The 16,455-nt window shown below is 44.8% G+C and overlaps 1 protein-coding gene across 9 annotated transcripts in view; it reads right to left on the bottom strand.

Moving 5' to 3' along the window:
- PTPRU (protein tyrosine phosphatase receptor type U) overlaps positions 1 to 16,455 on the bottom strand; it is a 366,315-nt gene that overhangs the window by 75,044 nt on the left and 274,816 nt on the right. For 5 of the 9 annotated variants that reach the window (XM_083454725.1, XM_083454722.1, XM_083454718.1 and 2 more), the window contains exon 15: positions 1,721 to 1,878. In XM_083454725.1, the coding sequence (XP_083310851.1) occupies positions 1,721 to 1,878 (158 nt within the window). Of the gene's footprint in view, positions 1 to 1,720; positions 1,879 to 6,515; positions 6,546 to 16,455 lie in introns of all 9 variants that reach the window. The other 4 variants (XM_083454717.1, XM_083454719.1, XM_083454720.1 and 1 more) reach the window with 1 other exon arrangement.

Raw genomic sequence — 16,455 nt, 5'->3', positions numbered from 1 at the left:
AAGCTAGCAACGACTCAGAATCCTACTGCAATGGGAACTGAAGGGAACCATAAAGATCCTCTTCTCTACACCATGCCAAAGCATTTCAAATAAGATTACTGCCTGTGATTTTTAAACATTCAGTCACGGTCAAATCAAACAAATGGAAATCAGGTGGGTCAGAGGCAAACCAGCACCAAGCACATTCAAAGGACAGAGAGCATGTAGCTTTATTTTTAGCAAAGATGTGCCCCATGAAAGTTGTATCAGAAAAAGAATAAAATTGCAGCAGTGGCTGTTCTTAATCCCATTAGGCCAATCCATTATTTGACCCCAAGACTGTAAAGCAAGACGTTGGAATACAGTTGTCTGGATAGAGCACTTTGAAACCAGCACTTTGAAACCAGTAGTTCTCGTTTTGAGAACTAAACACTACCATTCAAGCCCAGTCTGAAACCTACAATCCACACCACAAACGCTTTAACATAACATTCCTTCAAACAAACAATGCTCATTTCCTTAGTGTTTATGCTTTGGCAGAAAATAACTATGGGGAAATAAATGTCCATTGTATGAGCATTCGTGTTTTCTTTCTTCCAGCCACACAGCATTTTGGGAATAGAATTCTGAAACTTCCACTGGTTCCAGACAGAAACCAAAATCCAGAGGTGGCTAGGAGGGCCTGCCTAGAATCTCAAAGCACTTACAGCCTGCCTTGGAGTACTTGACTGTGAAGGTTAAATCATGATAGCGTGGGACATTGTGTGTTTAGGATGATGTATCCTGTGGCAAAGTCCAGAGCATGAAGCCACAGAGCTCCAGGGTGATAGAATCTGCTATAACAAAATGAAACTCACTTGGTGCCTTCAGGCACACCTCGAAACCTTAATTTGGAAGACTGTGAATGACCCTGGGGCTTAAACACTTCCTCCTATTCTGGGAATATCCCAGAGGGGGACAAGTACCCACATGACTCATGTGGCTATAGCCCCTGTGTTGCAGATACTCTCTCTCCCGTCATCTCTCTTATTTTAAATAAACTCAGAATGGGTTTTCTACAGCCTTAAATAGGTCAGAGGGAGCCTGAATAAGAAGATGTCCCTGATGAGACAAAGGTCCTCCACTTCTTCCTACTCAACATCAGATTAATTACCTGCCCTTTACTTCTTTTTTTTTTTAAAAAAAGACACAGGGCAGGTTTCAACATAGAAAACAGTTTGAAACAACCACACAAACATGTGCATGTGTAACCGCCCAGTGATCTTTGGATGAAGTGCGGTACAACCCATAATTTCCAACCAGATACACCTGGCTGGGCAACAACGTGACAGTCCTTCAGTTGCCCTGCACATATCAGTCATGAGATGCATGCAACATGACACTCTCTCTTCCTCTTCAGAGTTCGTTGAACAACAGTAGACTTTCCAAAATGGTGGGAAGGGACACCACACCCCCTTACTGGGATTCAGCCAAGGGGAATCAAGTGTCCCCTTTCTCCCCCATCCTGTACGATGTGACTGCCCCTGTGTGGCTGCACGGTCCAACATCCCACAGAAGCCAAACAAGATACCTCTCTATTACATCTGTGAACTGCTTGCAGCAAGGTACCATGGGCAGAAACGCTGGGTGTAATCTAAGCAAAACCAATGTTGTTATTGAGCACCAATGCCATTGGTCTATGTGGTTCAGCACAGAATGTAAAAGCCAAATCACTCCATGTAGCTGCTTGCCTGGAACTTACCTCTGTTACTGTAGTTGTGTGTGTCCATGAAGGACAGGCCCAGCCTCTCATCTTCCTGCAGGGTACTTTGGTCTGTAAAGCTTCGATCAATTGCACTCATCATGTGTGTCTTCTCATTGCGGTAGTTGATCGTCGCTTTGGCCATGTTCACTGGTTTCCTGGCGCAAAATCACAAAGGAGGAAAGCAGGCACACATCAGACAAAGGGGTCCTCTCTGGGGCTTCCCAATAGGTACATTTTTCAAACTTCTACAGGTAGGAGGATGAAGAGAGGCTCATGAACATTGGTTGCAGGGGAAGCTTCTTACATTGTCATGGGCAGACATCACACAGCAATCGAGGCATCAAGCTCCCTGGTTGCTCAGGTATTGCATCCATGTAATTAGAACCAAGCCCAAATCTCTCCTGATAAATCTTTTGAGATTTTTCTCCTCCACCGCCCGCAATCCCACTAGAAAAAGGCCACCTAGCAGAATTGCTGCAAGTATTCTCCACCGTGTGTGTGTGTGAGAGAGAGAGAGAGAGAGAGAGAGAGCGCTACCATGTTCACCACAAACACACCCCATGCTAGTTTTGGGGTCAGTAGCAGTGGGCAGAGTGGGGGAGAGCCATAGCTGTCAACGTTTCCCTTTTTTTAAGGGAAATTCCCTTATTCCGAATAAGATTCCTCACAAGAAAAGGGAAACGTTGACAGGTATGGGGAGAGCTGTGACATGAGCTTGTTGCATGGCATATGCACAGTGCATATGCATGATCACCACGGAATTTTGAGGGGGAACCACCCACCCCCCTCCTTGAAAAAAATGGGTGGGTGGGTGGATTGTCCCCCTCCCCCGATTGTGCCCCTGCCTGCAGCTGCACTGCCACCATGATGCAGTGGCAATGGAGCAACTGATGCAGCAGTGAGGGCAATGACACTGCGGTGGTGGCACAGGCAAAGCCCCAGTGGGGCTGGCAGCAGTGGCACTGCAGCAGTGGGGGTTGGACCTGCTGCCTTATGCAAATGGCTTCACCTTATTGATGGGTTGCCCATGATGAGAGCCCATGATGCATTTGGGTTGGATTAGAGAGAGACTTCATCTGATCTGGCAAGTCCTAGGGGCTGTATCCAACATTAGCGTCTAACTTACGTTTGTTAATTTCAGTGGCTCTACTCTGAATAGAACTTAGTTGGCTATGACCCTAAGCCTTTCTTTAAAAATGTTAGAAAGCTAAGTTTTAAATTTTTATACACACACACACACACATACACAAACACACATCCCTTTGCATGTTTTCACACCCCTCAAGTTCCACCACTACAAAATTTCTGGCTCCTGCCCTGCTTCTCATCCTAAGCAGCCAGTATGTGGGACCACTCAAAAATGTTTCTGTTCCACAGAAAATGAAGCTATTTTGAGTTTATTAGATAGTCAGGCTTACACTATCCATCCTCCAGCAGATCTATATGCCATTATTCTCCTTGGTGTAGATCGATTAAAAGTGAAAGCTCCCCCATGGAATATGCTGGCTGAGACCCTACCTGCCCGCAGACTCTCTTGCTAGAGTGGTGCATGCTCTGGTTATCTCCTGCTTGGACTACTGCAATGCACTCTACATGGGGCTACCTTTAAGATGACTCAGAAACTACAACTAATCCAGACTGGTGACTGAGAGTGGCCGCCGAGACCATATAACACCAGTCCTAAAGGATCCCAGTGTGTTTCGGAGCACAATTCAAAGTGTTGGTGCTGACCTTTAAAGAGATATCTGAAGGCAGCCCTGTATTGGGAAGTTTTTAATGTTTGATGTTTTATTATCTTTTTATATTCTACTGGAAGCCACCCAGAGTGGCTGGGGAAACATAACCAGATGGGTGAGGTGTAATAATAAATTTCGTAGTAGTAGTATATTGACAGTGGCCTTTCTTAAATAGATAACTTCTAATGAAGTGTCACCTCCCCTCTCTGCTCTTAACTGGCATTTTAGCACAACTCCAATGAACAAGAATGTGGGTCTGAAGCTCCTTTTCCAATTTCTTTTCAGCATCTCTCCCAGGCAGTGCAGGAAAATTACTGCAATGCCCACTTATACTCCCATGGCCCTTTTAAATACACTTAGCCCACAGACACCTCCTTGCAAAACAAAGCAGAATCTGTGGCGCTGTCTATCCTTGTGATGCTCCACTTACGTCTGATCAATACTATTGATCAGTCCCCCGATGTGATTTTAAGTGTAGGACTTTTAACATCAGGCAAGTTGCTCAGCTCTGTACCAACACAGAGACAATGCCTCATCATTTGCCTTTCATTGCTCCTAACAATAATAGCACACCCAAGGAGGCATTTCAGACTGAAGATGCCAAGGTGAAAGTCAAAACACTGCGATACATCCTAAGAAAAGGCATCTGGAGATTCATGGCAAGGGTAGGAGAAATTTCCCAAGTCCTTTCCTGTTTTGGCTTCCTGGTTCTCTCTCTACTCTTCATTCTATAATTCATGAATTCTGGTTTAGCCTTGATAATTCCTCAAATTAGATTCTGCACCTTTCATTTTGTTTATTTGCATCTTCGCTACCCCTTCCTTGTTGCCAGTGTGAAACCCTGAAGAAGAAGAAGAAGAAGAAGAAGAAGAAGAAGAAGAAGAAGAAGAAGAAGAAGAAGAAGAAGAAGAGCAGCAGCAGCAGCAGCAGCAGCAATCATAGTATTCTCGTTTGTGAGAGAAGAAGAAAACTGGCAGAAACTCATGCAGAAGAAAAAGTGTCTTCCCCTTACACTAAAGCTATTTGGATACAAACGATGCACTTCTGTTCTTTGGTTTCATGATATTCAATTCTAGAATCACAGAACTGGGGGTGAGCTCAAAGGTCATCTAGATGTAGGAAATCTGAAGATACAGCATCCCTAATGGGTAGCCATCCAGCTTCTGCTTATAAATGGAGAGATGAAAAATTGAAACGGACCTTTCAAGGTGATCTGCTACACTGCTGTGAACAACCTGTGCCACACGGTGTTCTTCTTAACACTTAACCAAATCCCTTTCCTTATAATCTGATTTTGTGGTCCACCATACTGAGCAGCTTTAAAAAGCAGTTTAGAAGCACTGTAAGCAAATAAATGAGAGGAATGAATCTAGTTCTGTGCACCTTGCTTTTAACTTCTTATTTACAAAGCTTCTAGGCCACAGATTTCAAAAGCTCCCTCCTAAAACTGGGACACTTTTCTATACCGGTTAAATCATTGTCTAGAGCAGGAATTCCCAAATGGCTTTGAAATGGTTCCACTGTATAAAAAATGCATTGCTATTAATTTCCATTTATTAAACTTCATGCAATATATTAACCATCTGTAGAAATAATAATACAATTTTAAATAACCCATTTCTATTCAGAAGAAAATTGAAATAAAACGTAGTACTCTTAATTCTTCTAGCACTGCATCATTATTTCCCTGGGACTGGTCTGGTGTGAAAAGCATCTTAACATGGTCTTAAATTAGGAATTAATAAGTAAACAGAAATCTAAAAGCATGTGTGTTTACTAACAAGAGATTTGTTCATTTCTGTGTAAGCTAGAAAAGGCTTCACTATCAGAAGGAAATATTCAGCAGGAACAAAGCCCGCTGTTTCTTTGATTCCCTGAAAGGAGAGGCAAGTCCTTGGAAACTTATCTGGCTTGGAATAAAATCCAAGCTGGAAAAGAATAGCAGGCTTCTCACCACCATCGCCCATCCTTGCCTGCCCTCACTGCCAGCACCTCAAAGGACCTTTGCCTATCTTTTCCCTGGCAAAAAGCAGCACTGGGAGCAGCAGAAGTATCAGGGGTGTACAGTTGGGAGAGAGGAGGAATGGAGTCCATAATGGCTGGGGCTGGTTGGAGTTGGAGACCAACAGTATCTAGAGAGCCACAGGTTCCCCATCCCTGCAGTAATGGCCCAAGGGACCAGGGGAGACATTGTTCCCTTGGGAGCTTATGCGCTTGCTTTAGATTGGCTTGAAAAATAATTCCTTCTGATTTGGAAATAATTTCCGAGGCAACCTTGCAACAGTTCATCAATATCTACCTTTGGGGTGGGGGATGTCAGGTGTGGGGCCCCCGAATCCAGCCCTTTGGGCCTGTCTGTCTGGCACTTGGGACTCTCGGCAAACCACACCTCTTCCCTAGCCACACCCCTCTCTTCAAACCACACCTCTTCCCTAGCCACACCCCCTCTTTCCAAGCCACACCCCTCATCTACCCTGCTTTGTTCCACTCTCCTTGGGTATTTCTGTCGGTCTACAATGTGCCCTTGAACTCTAGATTTTGAGGCTGCCTCTTGCTTGCCTGTGGAGCAGGTAAAAACAACCCTGATGTACGAAAGGAAAATCTATATTTGCTGCTCCATCCAGTTTTGCCTCTGGCCCCAGCTGACCCCAACATGTGACACTGCTCCCCCAAACGAGGTTGCCTATGGGGCTGAAGAATTTTACCCACTCCTAATCTCCATGAAACAGGCTTTAGGTGAATCCAACATAAGCAGTTGCAGAGGTTTAATTTCCAGATGGGCAAAAACCATTAAATGAAACATGGTGGAAGCTGGGTGAGTTGTATTCTCTTGAGGTGTATCTAGCCTCTCTAAAAGGCATTCCAGGTCTTGATCCCCTCCAGCGTCAAACCCCTTCCCCACCTCCCTCCGGAGTCTCTACATTTTAGTTCAGCAGCCGTTTCCCCCCACCCCTGAAGCCCCCAAAATGGTACTTTAACATTTATGTGACAAGGAAAGGGAACCAACTGGGAGCAGCGAGCAGCGGAGCGAGCGCGAGTGAATGAGAATTACTTACGGGTAATAGGAATAGGAATAGTAGTTCCTCCTGGCAAGCGTGCAAACAAAGAGAAACAGCAGAGATTGCATAAGCAGCTTTTCTCAGCAAATAATGAAGGAGAAGATGGGATATTTGGAGCCTAAAATGACAACAGACCAGAGACTGAGCCATTGTCCATGCAAAGGGAGGGGGGAAGGGAGCCGGAGACAGAGAGAGGGGGAAGGAAGGAGGAAGGAAGTGCAGGGAGACAGAGAAAGCAATCAGCTGGAAATGGGAAGCAGTTTTCGGACATGCTTGCTGCTGCCCGGAGGGCAAGCAAGGTCACCTGCCAAAAAGGTTTAGAGAGGGCAAAGACGCCAAGTAACTCGCTTCCCCACACCTGCAAGCACACGTACTTCGCAAATAGCACATCTAATTCCAGGTGCCCTTGAAATTGTATGCTGGTAACTGAGGAACAGATAATCTGGACTGCTGCATATCTAGTGCTTGGGATTGTGATGTAGTTGCTTTGCTGCAAATTTGTTCTCATCAGGTTGAAAACAGAGCACTTGTTTTGTTGAGCAGCTATGGCGCTACCCATAACAGAGGTATCTCGCCACCCCATCCCACTATGTCCCACCCTTGAGTTTCTAAGACACCACCCTGTGTCTTATTCTGAACTTAACAAGGCTTTGTGATTCTAATTCTGGCAAACTTCATGTGCTCCCTGGGTGCTAATGCTGCAAATATAAATACAAGAGGCCTCTTTATTTCTCCGAGCAATGCAGAGGCTAGATCAGGGGTCCCCAACCTTTTGGGACTTGGGAGGGGTCATTTTTGGACATCTAAGGAAGTGTCACAGGCACTGCAAAAGAATCATTTCATGTAAGAAAAACTGGGGATGCTCAGAACCCCCTCCTCCCCCAAAGCAGAAACACCTATACCCCAATGAATAAAACACAGACCAAAAAAAGCAGGCAATAGCCACCCCCTCAAATAAGAAAACAAGAAAACTCAACCAACTCCCAACTTAATTTATTTTTTAAAAAATTAAAATTTGGGAGTGCCAAGATGGTGTGTGACATTATTGTGGTGGTCATGGGTGCCAGATGGAGAATCCTAGGGCTACCTGAAGCTTTCAATTAAAGATATATTTGATTCTTTGTTGGGGGGTAGCTTTTGAAGGGCCACTGCAAACATAGTTTCAATTTGCTTCATTATAGTTTTAATGCTGTTATTAGCTGTCTTGGTGTTTCTGAGGGTCAGATATATTAATGGTATATTTATCAGCCTTCAGAGCTCAGATGTTTTTGACTACATTTCCCTCAGCCCCAGCCATGCTGCCTGGGGCTGATGGGATTTGTAGTCCAAAAGATCTGAAATGCACACTGCTGGCGAAGGCCAATACATATCCTAGCCAGCAGACTCAATCTTCCACTTCTCACAGCCAATGTGTTTTCTAATATTCTTCCTAACAGTTCCATTCTCCCTGTCACAGCTAAACCTGCAGGGAGGCAACAGGTATTGCTCATCAGTCTGGGAAGAAGCGTCCTTTAGCCCCAGCCAGAAATAGCTCCGCAAATCCTTCCCTATCATATCTGCTAATAAGCTGGAGGCCTGGCTGTTTCCCAGGCAATTTCTTTGCTTCCATTAGCTTCCCATGGTCAACTTCGCCACATGAGAGGTATAGCAAAGCATTGCACAATTGTCTTCCTGAGTCCAGCACAGCCTCCAGCAATGGGGCTCCTGGACGTTTTTATAGAGTTGTGTACAAGGGACAATATGCTTGCAACAAAAAAGTTGCAGGGTCCAGGGTGCCTCTTTAGTGTTCCAGCCAGCCAGCCAGTCATGCCCTCTCACATGATACTCCATTCCATTTTCTCAACTCCCCTCAAAAACACAGCAATCTGTGGCTTGAGGTTTCTCTGAGGAATCCAGTATCTCCCCCATGTTTCTCATGGGGACCTGTTGTCACTCACCACCCAAGTTCACTATTAGAGGGCATAATTTCTGCAGGTGCAGCTTATGGTCACTTCCTTGTGTTACGGAGGAAGGAAAAGCTGTACCAAGCTGAAATGCTCCACATTAAAGCCACTGTCTCTTGGCCTCAGTTCCCAGACTGAATTTTAAGGTCATGATATCATCTCACATATTTCTGTTTCAAATGCCCTGTTTTAGACTATCTGCAGAAGCACTGAGAGGCCAAAGGGACTCTTAGCAGAGTGAGGTGCTAAGATCCCATAGCAGCAGAGTGAATTGTACCATTTCAGACTGCAGGTGGAACAATACTGTTTTTCAAATGCTCCCCCACGTATATAAAACCCTGCAAGCAAAAACTTAGCTCAGCAATGAATGAACTTTGTGAGAACTTGCAGGACCATCCAACAATGTGATCTCAACATGCAATCTACCTCTTTGAACTGCAGACTGAGATCACATTGTTGAATCTATTCTAACACCTCAGGAATCTTAAGAATCTACTCTCACAGCCTTCATCAACCCTTCCATCATACCTGGTCACTGGCCCATGTTGTCCAGAGCTGATGGGTGTTGTAGTCCAAAGCATCTGCCATGTTATTCCTTTGCATTGTGTAGACCAGGTAGGTCAGCATCCAACATCAGCACCCAGCAGCCCATTGACAGTTGTTAGGGCCCAACCACCTTGGCAGAGTTCGCCAGAGCTGAAACCTGCTTTGTCTCTCTCATTTTCTCATTCCCCCAGTCATGGTCTTATCTGGATGCAGCAGATGGGTCTGGGAAGCAGGCTTGGTGAATAAATATGATGCAAATGGAAACAGGAGCAACAATTGCCTATGTTCACTTATTTGTCCCATGTCTGGAACAGCAATCAATCCAGCAAATGCCATAAGTATTCACTGCAGTTGTTGCTTTCAGTCCACAAATAATTGTTAATTTCCCCCTCATTTTGCATTGTGGTTCCTTTGCACCGAAATGAATGGAGCAGAATAATGTAGGGATGGCATAAATTACAAAATGAATTACACTACTTAAGTGACATAATTTTACTACAATGGACAATGGTGGAAAATGTAGTTTGGGGCAGAATGCGAACTGTAGTGGAATGGAAACAGTTCTGTATGCAACGAAAGCAGGGCCAAATGGAAAATGATGCCCTCTTTGATCCCAAGCAGGAAGCCATGTACTATCTTGCATTTCCTGCAATGGCCTGCAGTGTCTGCCACACCATCACTCCTGTGGGAAAGTGAAAGTAGCAAGCATCTTCTCGGACCCAGCCAGTGCTACCAAGCCCACAGTTTGGAGGTGAGGGGGACCAAATAGGAAGATCACCAAGATGCTCCTTGCTGAGGGGCCATCACGCCTGGTGCCAACCCTGAAACCAGCCCAATAACACACCAAATACGGAATTGTCAGGAAGGAAAGAGACACCACTTTGGGTATCAAGCCATTCCTTTAGCACAAACAGCAGCCATCTGTTGTTTATTTACACTCTGAATCCAAGGAGCAGCTGACCATGGATTTGCAAGGAACTCCAACTGAAATGATTTAATCAACTGCGACATTTAAAATGGGATCAGCCAAACACCTTGATTCAAGCGAAGAGATGGATGTCTGAATGGATTCTTAACCTGTTGAGGAAAGGCTGTAACAGACAAAGTAACACTGACAGCAGATCTGCTCTGTGCAGAGACTAAGGAATGTGAATAAGGGCTCTGCAGGAGTGTCTTTAATATTTTGAGGAAATCTACCCAATCTAAGAATCTCCCAGGAGTCTTTTAAAAGGCTTGATTCCCTCCCACCAACCACCTGCATTTTAATCCTTTATGAAGCTGATAATTGAAGAAATAAACCATTTCCAATTTCTCCAGAACACACAGTCAGAGTTCTCCTCTTCACAAGACTTTATAATCTTATTCCTCTCCAGCAACCCACGTGACCATAGCTCAGTGGTAGAGCATCTGCTTTGCATACAGAAGGTCCCAAGTTCAATTCCCACTATCTCCAAGTAGGGTTGTGAATGTCCCCTGTCTGAAACCTGCTGCTGGTCAGTGTAGACCGTAAGCATCCAAAGTGGTAGGCTCCATAAGTTGTGGGGCTTCAACTCCCATTATCCCTGACCATTGGCCATGCTGGCAGGGTTGATGGGAACTTTAGTCCAACAACATTTGGAGGTCGCCCAGTTGACTGTCCCTGGGCTGAGCTAGATGGACAAACGTTCCAACTCAAATAACTCAATATAAGCCACAAGCTTGCTAGCAAACCTGGTTTCCAAAATGAAAGCAACTATTAAAAACAACACAGATAACATAATGAACTGGTAGCTAGCTTCTTAAATTATGCAGCATGATGGGGTGATTTGCTAGGAAGTGGAGGCAGCAGTGAAGACAGCTTGCCCCCTATCTCTGTAGTAGTCGGGGAAAACCCTAGCAATGTAACAATAAATAAATAAAAAGGGAGCCCTGTAATGCAGGGCTTTTATAACACTGCAAGTCAGTTCTGACTGCCTGAATCTGTGAGTTTTATACTGCTCAATGGGTTTCACTGAAAAGCTGAAGTAGGAATCCCTTGGATCCACAGATCCTGCCACTCTTTCTATTATTATCCACATATGTCTTTTCAATTGTTGTTGGGTTGTTGTTTTTTGAGGGGGGGGGGAGTTGCATGCAGAATGAAAGATCAAGAGTGGTGTGTTGCATCCCAAATTATGACTGCCATGGGGAAGGTCAGCAGTGCCCCCTGTTAGATTCCCTCCTCCATTGGTGGATGATAGGTCCAACAATGGCAGCATTGGCCAACTCTTTTCATTTCCAACCATCATCCATGATGTCTGGTGAGTGCTGTTCATGAGCACTGTGGGAAATTTAAGTGGCTGCCCACCTCTGCTGCCATTAGATAGACCTATGACTGGCAGGTACCAGCACCAGTAAGCTCTGCCAAGTAACCGTGGTCCCAGTAGCTGCCTAAAGGCACTGAGCACTGATACCTAGCTTGTCCCTAATTGTGTTGTATTTGATCTGTGTCTTTCAACCTTGGTTCCTCAGGCATTGCTGGATGACAACTCCCATCATCCTCAGCCAGCTTAGCCAAAAGTAAGAGATGATGGGAGCTGTAGACCAAGAGCATTTGGGAAACCAAAGTTGGAGAACACTGTATTCAGCTGTGTACACACTACCATTTACTCTGGCCCCAGTGCATACCCACTGCTGTTGTTTGAATCCATGTGCACGGGAGGTTAGCCACAATCCATATCCTGTAGTTTGTTTGCTTTTTTTAGAAAGACTGCCATTTAATAGGTTTTCCCCCACCCTCAAGCCAGCATCTACCTGAATTGAAAACGTAAGGCACATTCACTATTAAGCTGAGGTATGTACATTTGAGACGTGGGTGTACAAGGGGACGCAGGTGGCACTGTGGGTTAAACCACAGAGCCTAGGACTTGCTGATCAGAAGGTCAGTGGTTCGAATCCCCACAACGGGGTGAGCTCCCGTTGCTCGGTCCCTGCTCCTGCCAACCTAGCAGTTTGAAAGCACATCAAAGTGCAAGTAGATAAATAGGTACCGCTCTGGCGGGAAGGTAAACGACGTTTCCGTGTGCTGCTCTGGTTCGCCAGAAGTGGCTTAGTCATACTGGCCACATGACCCGGAAGCTGTATGCCGGCTCCCTCGGCCAATAAAGCAAGATGAGCGCCGCAACCCCAGAGTCGGTCACGACTGGACCAAATGGTCAGGGGTCCCTTTACCTTTACATGTATGTGAGGTTGTTTTATTCTCGTTTTTAATGTTCATGTTGGTGAGAGATTCAGGTGTTCTTGGCACTACAGCTCCCGTCACACCTATGTACATTTGAGACAGCCATTGTGTATACACACAAACAACAACTTAATGAATGGTATTCGTGTGGGGAGTAACAGGTGCAGAGAGACCCAAGACATGACGCACATTGGGAGTGGCAGGCGAAAATGACGAACTATGCGGAATTAGCCAAGCTGACCGGCAAGATTCAGGACCAGGACGACCAGAGATTCATAGAAAGTTGGAGTAAATTTATGGTGTATTTAAAGGATAATTGTAAAACTTTAAAAACACTGGCAGGACTGAAATAACTCCTACAATGTAATAAATAAGAGATTTATTATTTAAAATAAGTGATTTAAAGAAACAAGGGATACCTGTTGAAAGGAAGGAGGGAAGTCATAAGCTCAGCAGAGCTAGAAGTATAGATGTGATTTGATGTATGGTATGAAACGGTGTTGAGAAAATAATAAAAATTTATTGGCAGGGGGGAATGACATGACGCACATTGGATGAAGACTCACTCTCTGGCATGCACTGCAATGTGTAAATGCAGCTTGAATAGCAGCGGCAGGGAAACTGTGCTTTAAGCCGCTAATGTGTGCATAGCCTTACATAACTAATATTAAAAAGAAATCCTAAAATGAACTGAAGCTCTCCTCGGTTGATATGAGGACCCCTCAATTGATATGAGGACCCCTACGGAGCTGGCATTTCATGTCTGCCAAGACGCTGCGTGAGCTGGCACGGCACAGAGCCCAGGTGAAAGAAGACAGACCTCCCTCCTCTTCCCCCTCCCTGTCGCACAAGGTTAAACAAATCCACTTCAGACACTGAATTCTTTAAGCTCAACGCTGCTTGGCATGTCATCCTTTGCAGAGCCATTTATGTTACAGTCAAATAGCGGCATGGTTCTGGAATCTGAAAGATGGGCGCAAGAAAATGCTTAACAACAAGTTGGCAGAACATCCCAGCACATTAACAGGACTTGATTGTTCTTTGCCAGGATAAATTAAATGGCATCCAGGATTTGTGCCCTTCTGTAAGACTATAATCTGACTGCAGCATTAGTCACAAGCAACCTTCAACACCAACTACCAACACGTAACTCTGTTTCCCCCATTTTTCTCAAGACATTCCTATGCTACAGACCTAGGCTACATTCGCACCATACATTGAAAGCACTAGAATACCACTTAAAACAATCATGGCTTCTCCCAAAGCATCCTGGGAAGGGTAGTTTGTTAAGGATGCTGGGAGTTGTTAGGAGACCCCATTCCCCTCCCAGAGCTACAAATTCTAAAGTGGTTGAACAATCAATCCCTCTTCACTGGAAACTTTGGGAATTGTAGCTCTGTGCAGGGAATATGGGTCTTAGCATTCTAGAGTTCCCAGAATTCTTGGGTGGAAGCCATGACTTTCAATGTATGGTGTCTATAGGGCTTAGGCTGCATTCAAACATACTTTTTTATGGTGCATTCATTATTATTTGTGTTCACCAGGTTGGTCACATGCAACCCCATTTTCAGTACTGTTTGTACCTGCAAAGGTTTCAGGGCAGTTACACTGCTCCATTTCCACTCAGTGCACATGCTGTTATATCTGATACCACAAATGTTCTGGTTTATTTATTTTGTGGCTGTTGCTATTTTGTGTCATTGGGGAAGCATCACAGGGGAAAAAACTAAATGAGGTGATTAAAAAAGAACAGTAAGATGTGTGTGGTATTTTAACCTGAGGATTGTCATTTGTCCAGTTTTAACTTTAATTTTAATTTATTTGACTTAATTTTGGGATGCATTCTAATCGATTGATTGCTTTTTTTTTATTCATATTGTAGTATTTATATGATGTTAGCCGCTCTGAGCCCGGCTATGGCTGGGGAGGGCGGGGTACAAAAAAAAATTATTATTATTATTAAATTTGGAAAATGCACATTTTTTAAAAAAAAAACTAAAGCAGTATAGATCCAACACTATTCCACTATTGCACTAACAATCCACTATTATTGCATCAATAACATGTTGCAGAATATACCTGTGACAAAACACCAGTCTGGAAGGGGAAAGTGTAACATAAAGAAGCAGATATGGGTTAATTCAAGCCAGCATGTATGTTTACACAGAAGGATGAGGGTTGTGAGAATATCACAAATCCTGCCTCTGGGCATTCATATGATCTTTAGCTCAGGACTCCAATCCAGATTCTCATTTCCCCCCCACCCCCCACTTTTTCTTTCTCTCCCTGGAAGACGCCCAATTTTGTTTTGAAGGCAGAAAGTTTCACGGTGGCCCCCAATTCGATCCGCTTCCAAGCCACGGACTGTCAGGCAGTGAGCAGCATGCAGTGCAAAGGCAGAAGATGCGTGAGGTGGATAGCATGCAGCCAATACACCAGAGACTCATGAGCGTGTGACTCCGTCCAACCTCTGCGATTCCTGCTGGCCTGACCTGTTGCGCCTTGCTGACTCTTGTCATTCCCTGGTGGGCTGCTTGGGGGAAAACCAACTCCTTTGTCGGGGACTTAATGTTCCTGAAAGGGCAGAGGGATCGTGCCTACCCAGGCAGAATGGGAACTCATGAAATATAGACGGAACACAAAGCAGGCATTGCTGACCTGCTGCCTTGCCCCCTGCCAGCCTTAGCTCTGAAGCTCAGAGGACTCTGCGGGATCTGTGCTGAGGAGCTGTCCAGCCCATTAGCAACTTGGGTTGTAGCAATGACAGCAGAATGGTGTTGCCACTGGAAGCCAAGCTGAGGACCGCTCTGCTGGGTCCAGGCAAAAAAGCTCACACACGTCTCTCTCTCTGCTGCCCACAGTTCTAAACTTCTGGGTAAAGTGATTGATTGACTGACTGGCATTTGTAGCCCAGCCTCTCCCACACTGTGGCCTAGCCACCCTGTGCCAAACAAGGAGCCAACCACCCTGTCCAGTTCAGGAGCAGGGCTGAGAGTTTTCAAAGAGAGTTTTATAAGTGCATTTGGGGTGCAAGAACACTGTGCGGGATCAGACCCTTATGCTTCGCAGCTGTTAAGCAGGAGGATCTGATCTTGTGTGGCGCTGCTCCTTTGAGAACAGCTTCCCCGATATATAATGAATTAAAGAAAATGTTTAGAAAGACATTAGTTTAAAAACCAGAAGCTTTTCTGTTACATATAATAGGTGAGAAGATACCAAAAGAGGATAAAGGACTTTTTATGTATGCAATGACGGCAGCCAAGAGATGGAAGAAAGGAGAAGTACCAATAAAAGAAGAATGGCAGACAAAACTGATGGAGGATGCAGAGATGGTGAAACTGATGGGGAAGATCCAGAACCAGGAAAATCAAGTATTTTTAAAAAGACTGGAGTAAACTTTTAATTTATTTAAAAGACCACTGTAAACAATTAAAATCATTGGCTGGGATGTAATGTGGAATTAACTATGATAATTATCGATATATAACAGATGGATAACAGGAAAAGATGCAGTAAATTCAATCTTGAATATGGAAGCCATGGAGGGAGGGAAGGAGGTCTGAAGGTTCAAAAGAACCTTGTTGTTTTAATGTTTGAGATGGTTAAGTCAAAATGTATAAAAACGTGGAAAAAAACAATAAAAAACATTGAGAGAGAGAGAGAGGGAGGGAGAGAACAGCTTCTCTGCATGCAAGGGAAGCCACTCAGGAAATAACACAATCATGCAGGATCAGATACTTCAAGGACCAGGAAGGAACAGAATCATAGAATCATAGAGTTGGAAGAGACCACAAGGGCCATCGAGTCCAACCCCCTGCCAAGCAGGAAACACCATCAGAGCACTCCTGACATATGGTTGTCAAGCCTCTGCTTAAAGACCTCCAAAGAAGGAGACTCCACCACACTCCTTGGCAGCAAATTCCACTGGAAAAAGCTGAGGCCTGGCAGTGGGGAGAATGAAAAGCCAGGTGGGAAAGCCACCCCCATCTTCTCCCACAAAGATGCAGCCACCCAATAGATCTCTCTTTTTCACAGTTTCTCCGCAACTCCCTTGCACCAGCCTCTCCTCACTGCCCAAAGCCCCATCGCTTAACAACCTCAGATAGCTCTGGGCCCCCAACCCAACCTGTAGCGATCTGGGGCTGCCTGAACCCATCTTGAACAAGACCTAGATTCTTCTGAATAGGCAAGTTGGGATTCAGACCTCAACCTTGTTAACGTCATACGCCATGAACCACTCTGGACCAGG

Source organism: Podarcis tiliguerta (assembly GCF_965153285.1).
Source record: "Podarcis tiliguerta genome assembly, chromosome: 8".
NCBI lineage: Eukaryota > Metazoa > Chordata > Lepidosauria > Squamata > Lacertidae > Podarcis > Podarcis tiliguerta.
This window is presented reverse-complemented; position numbering and strand designations above follow the sequence as displayed.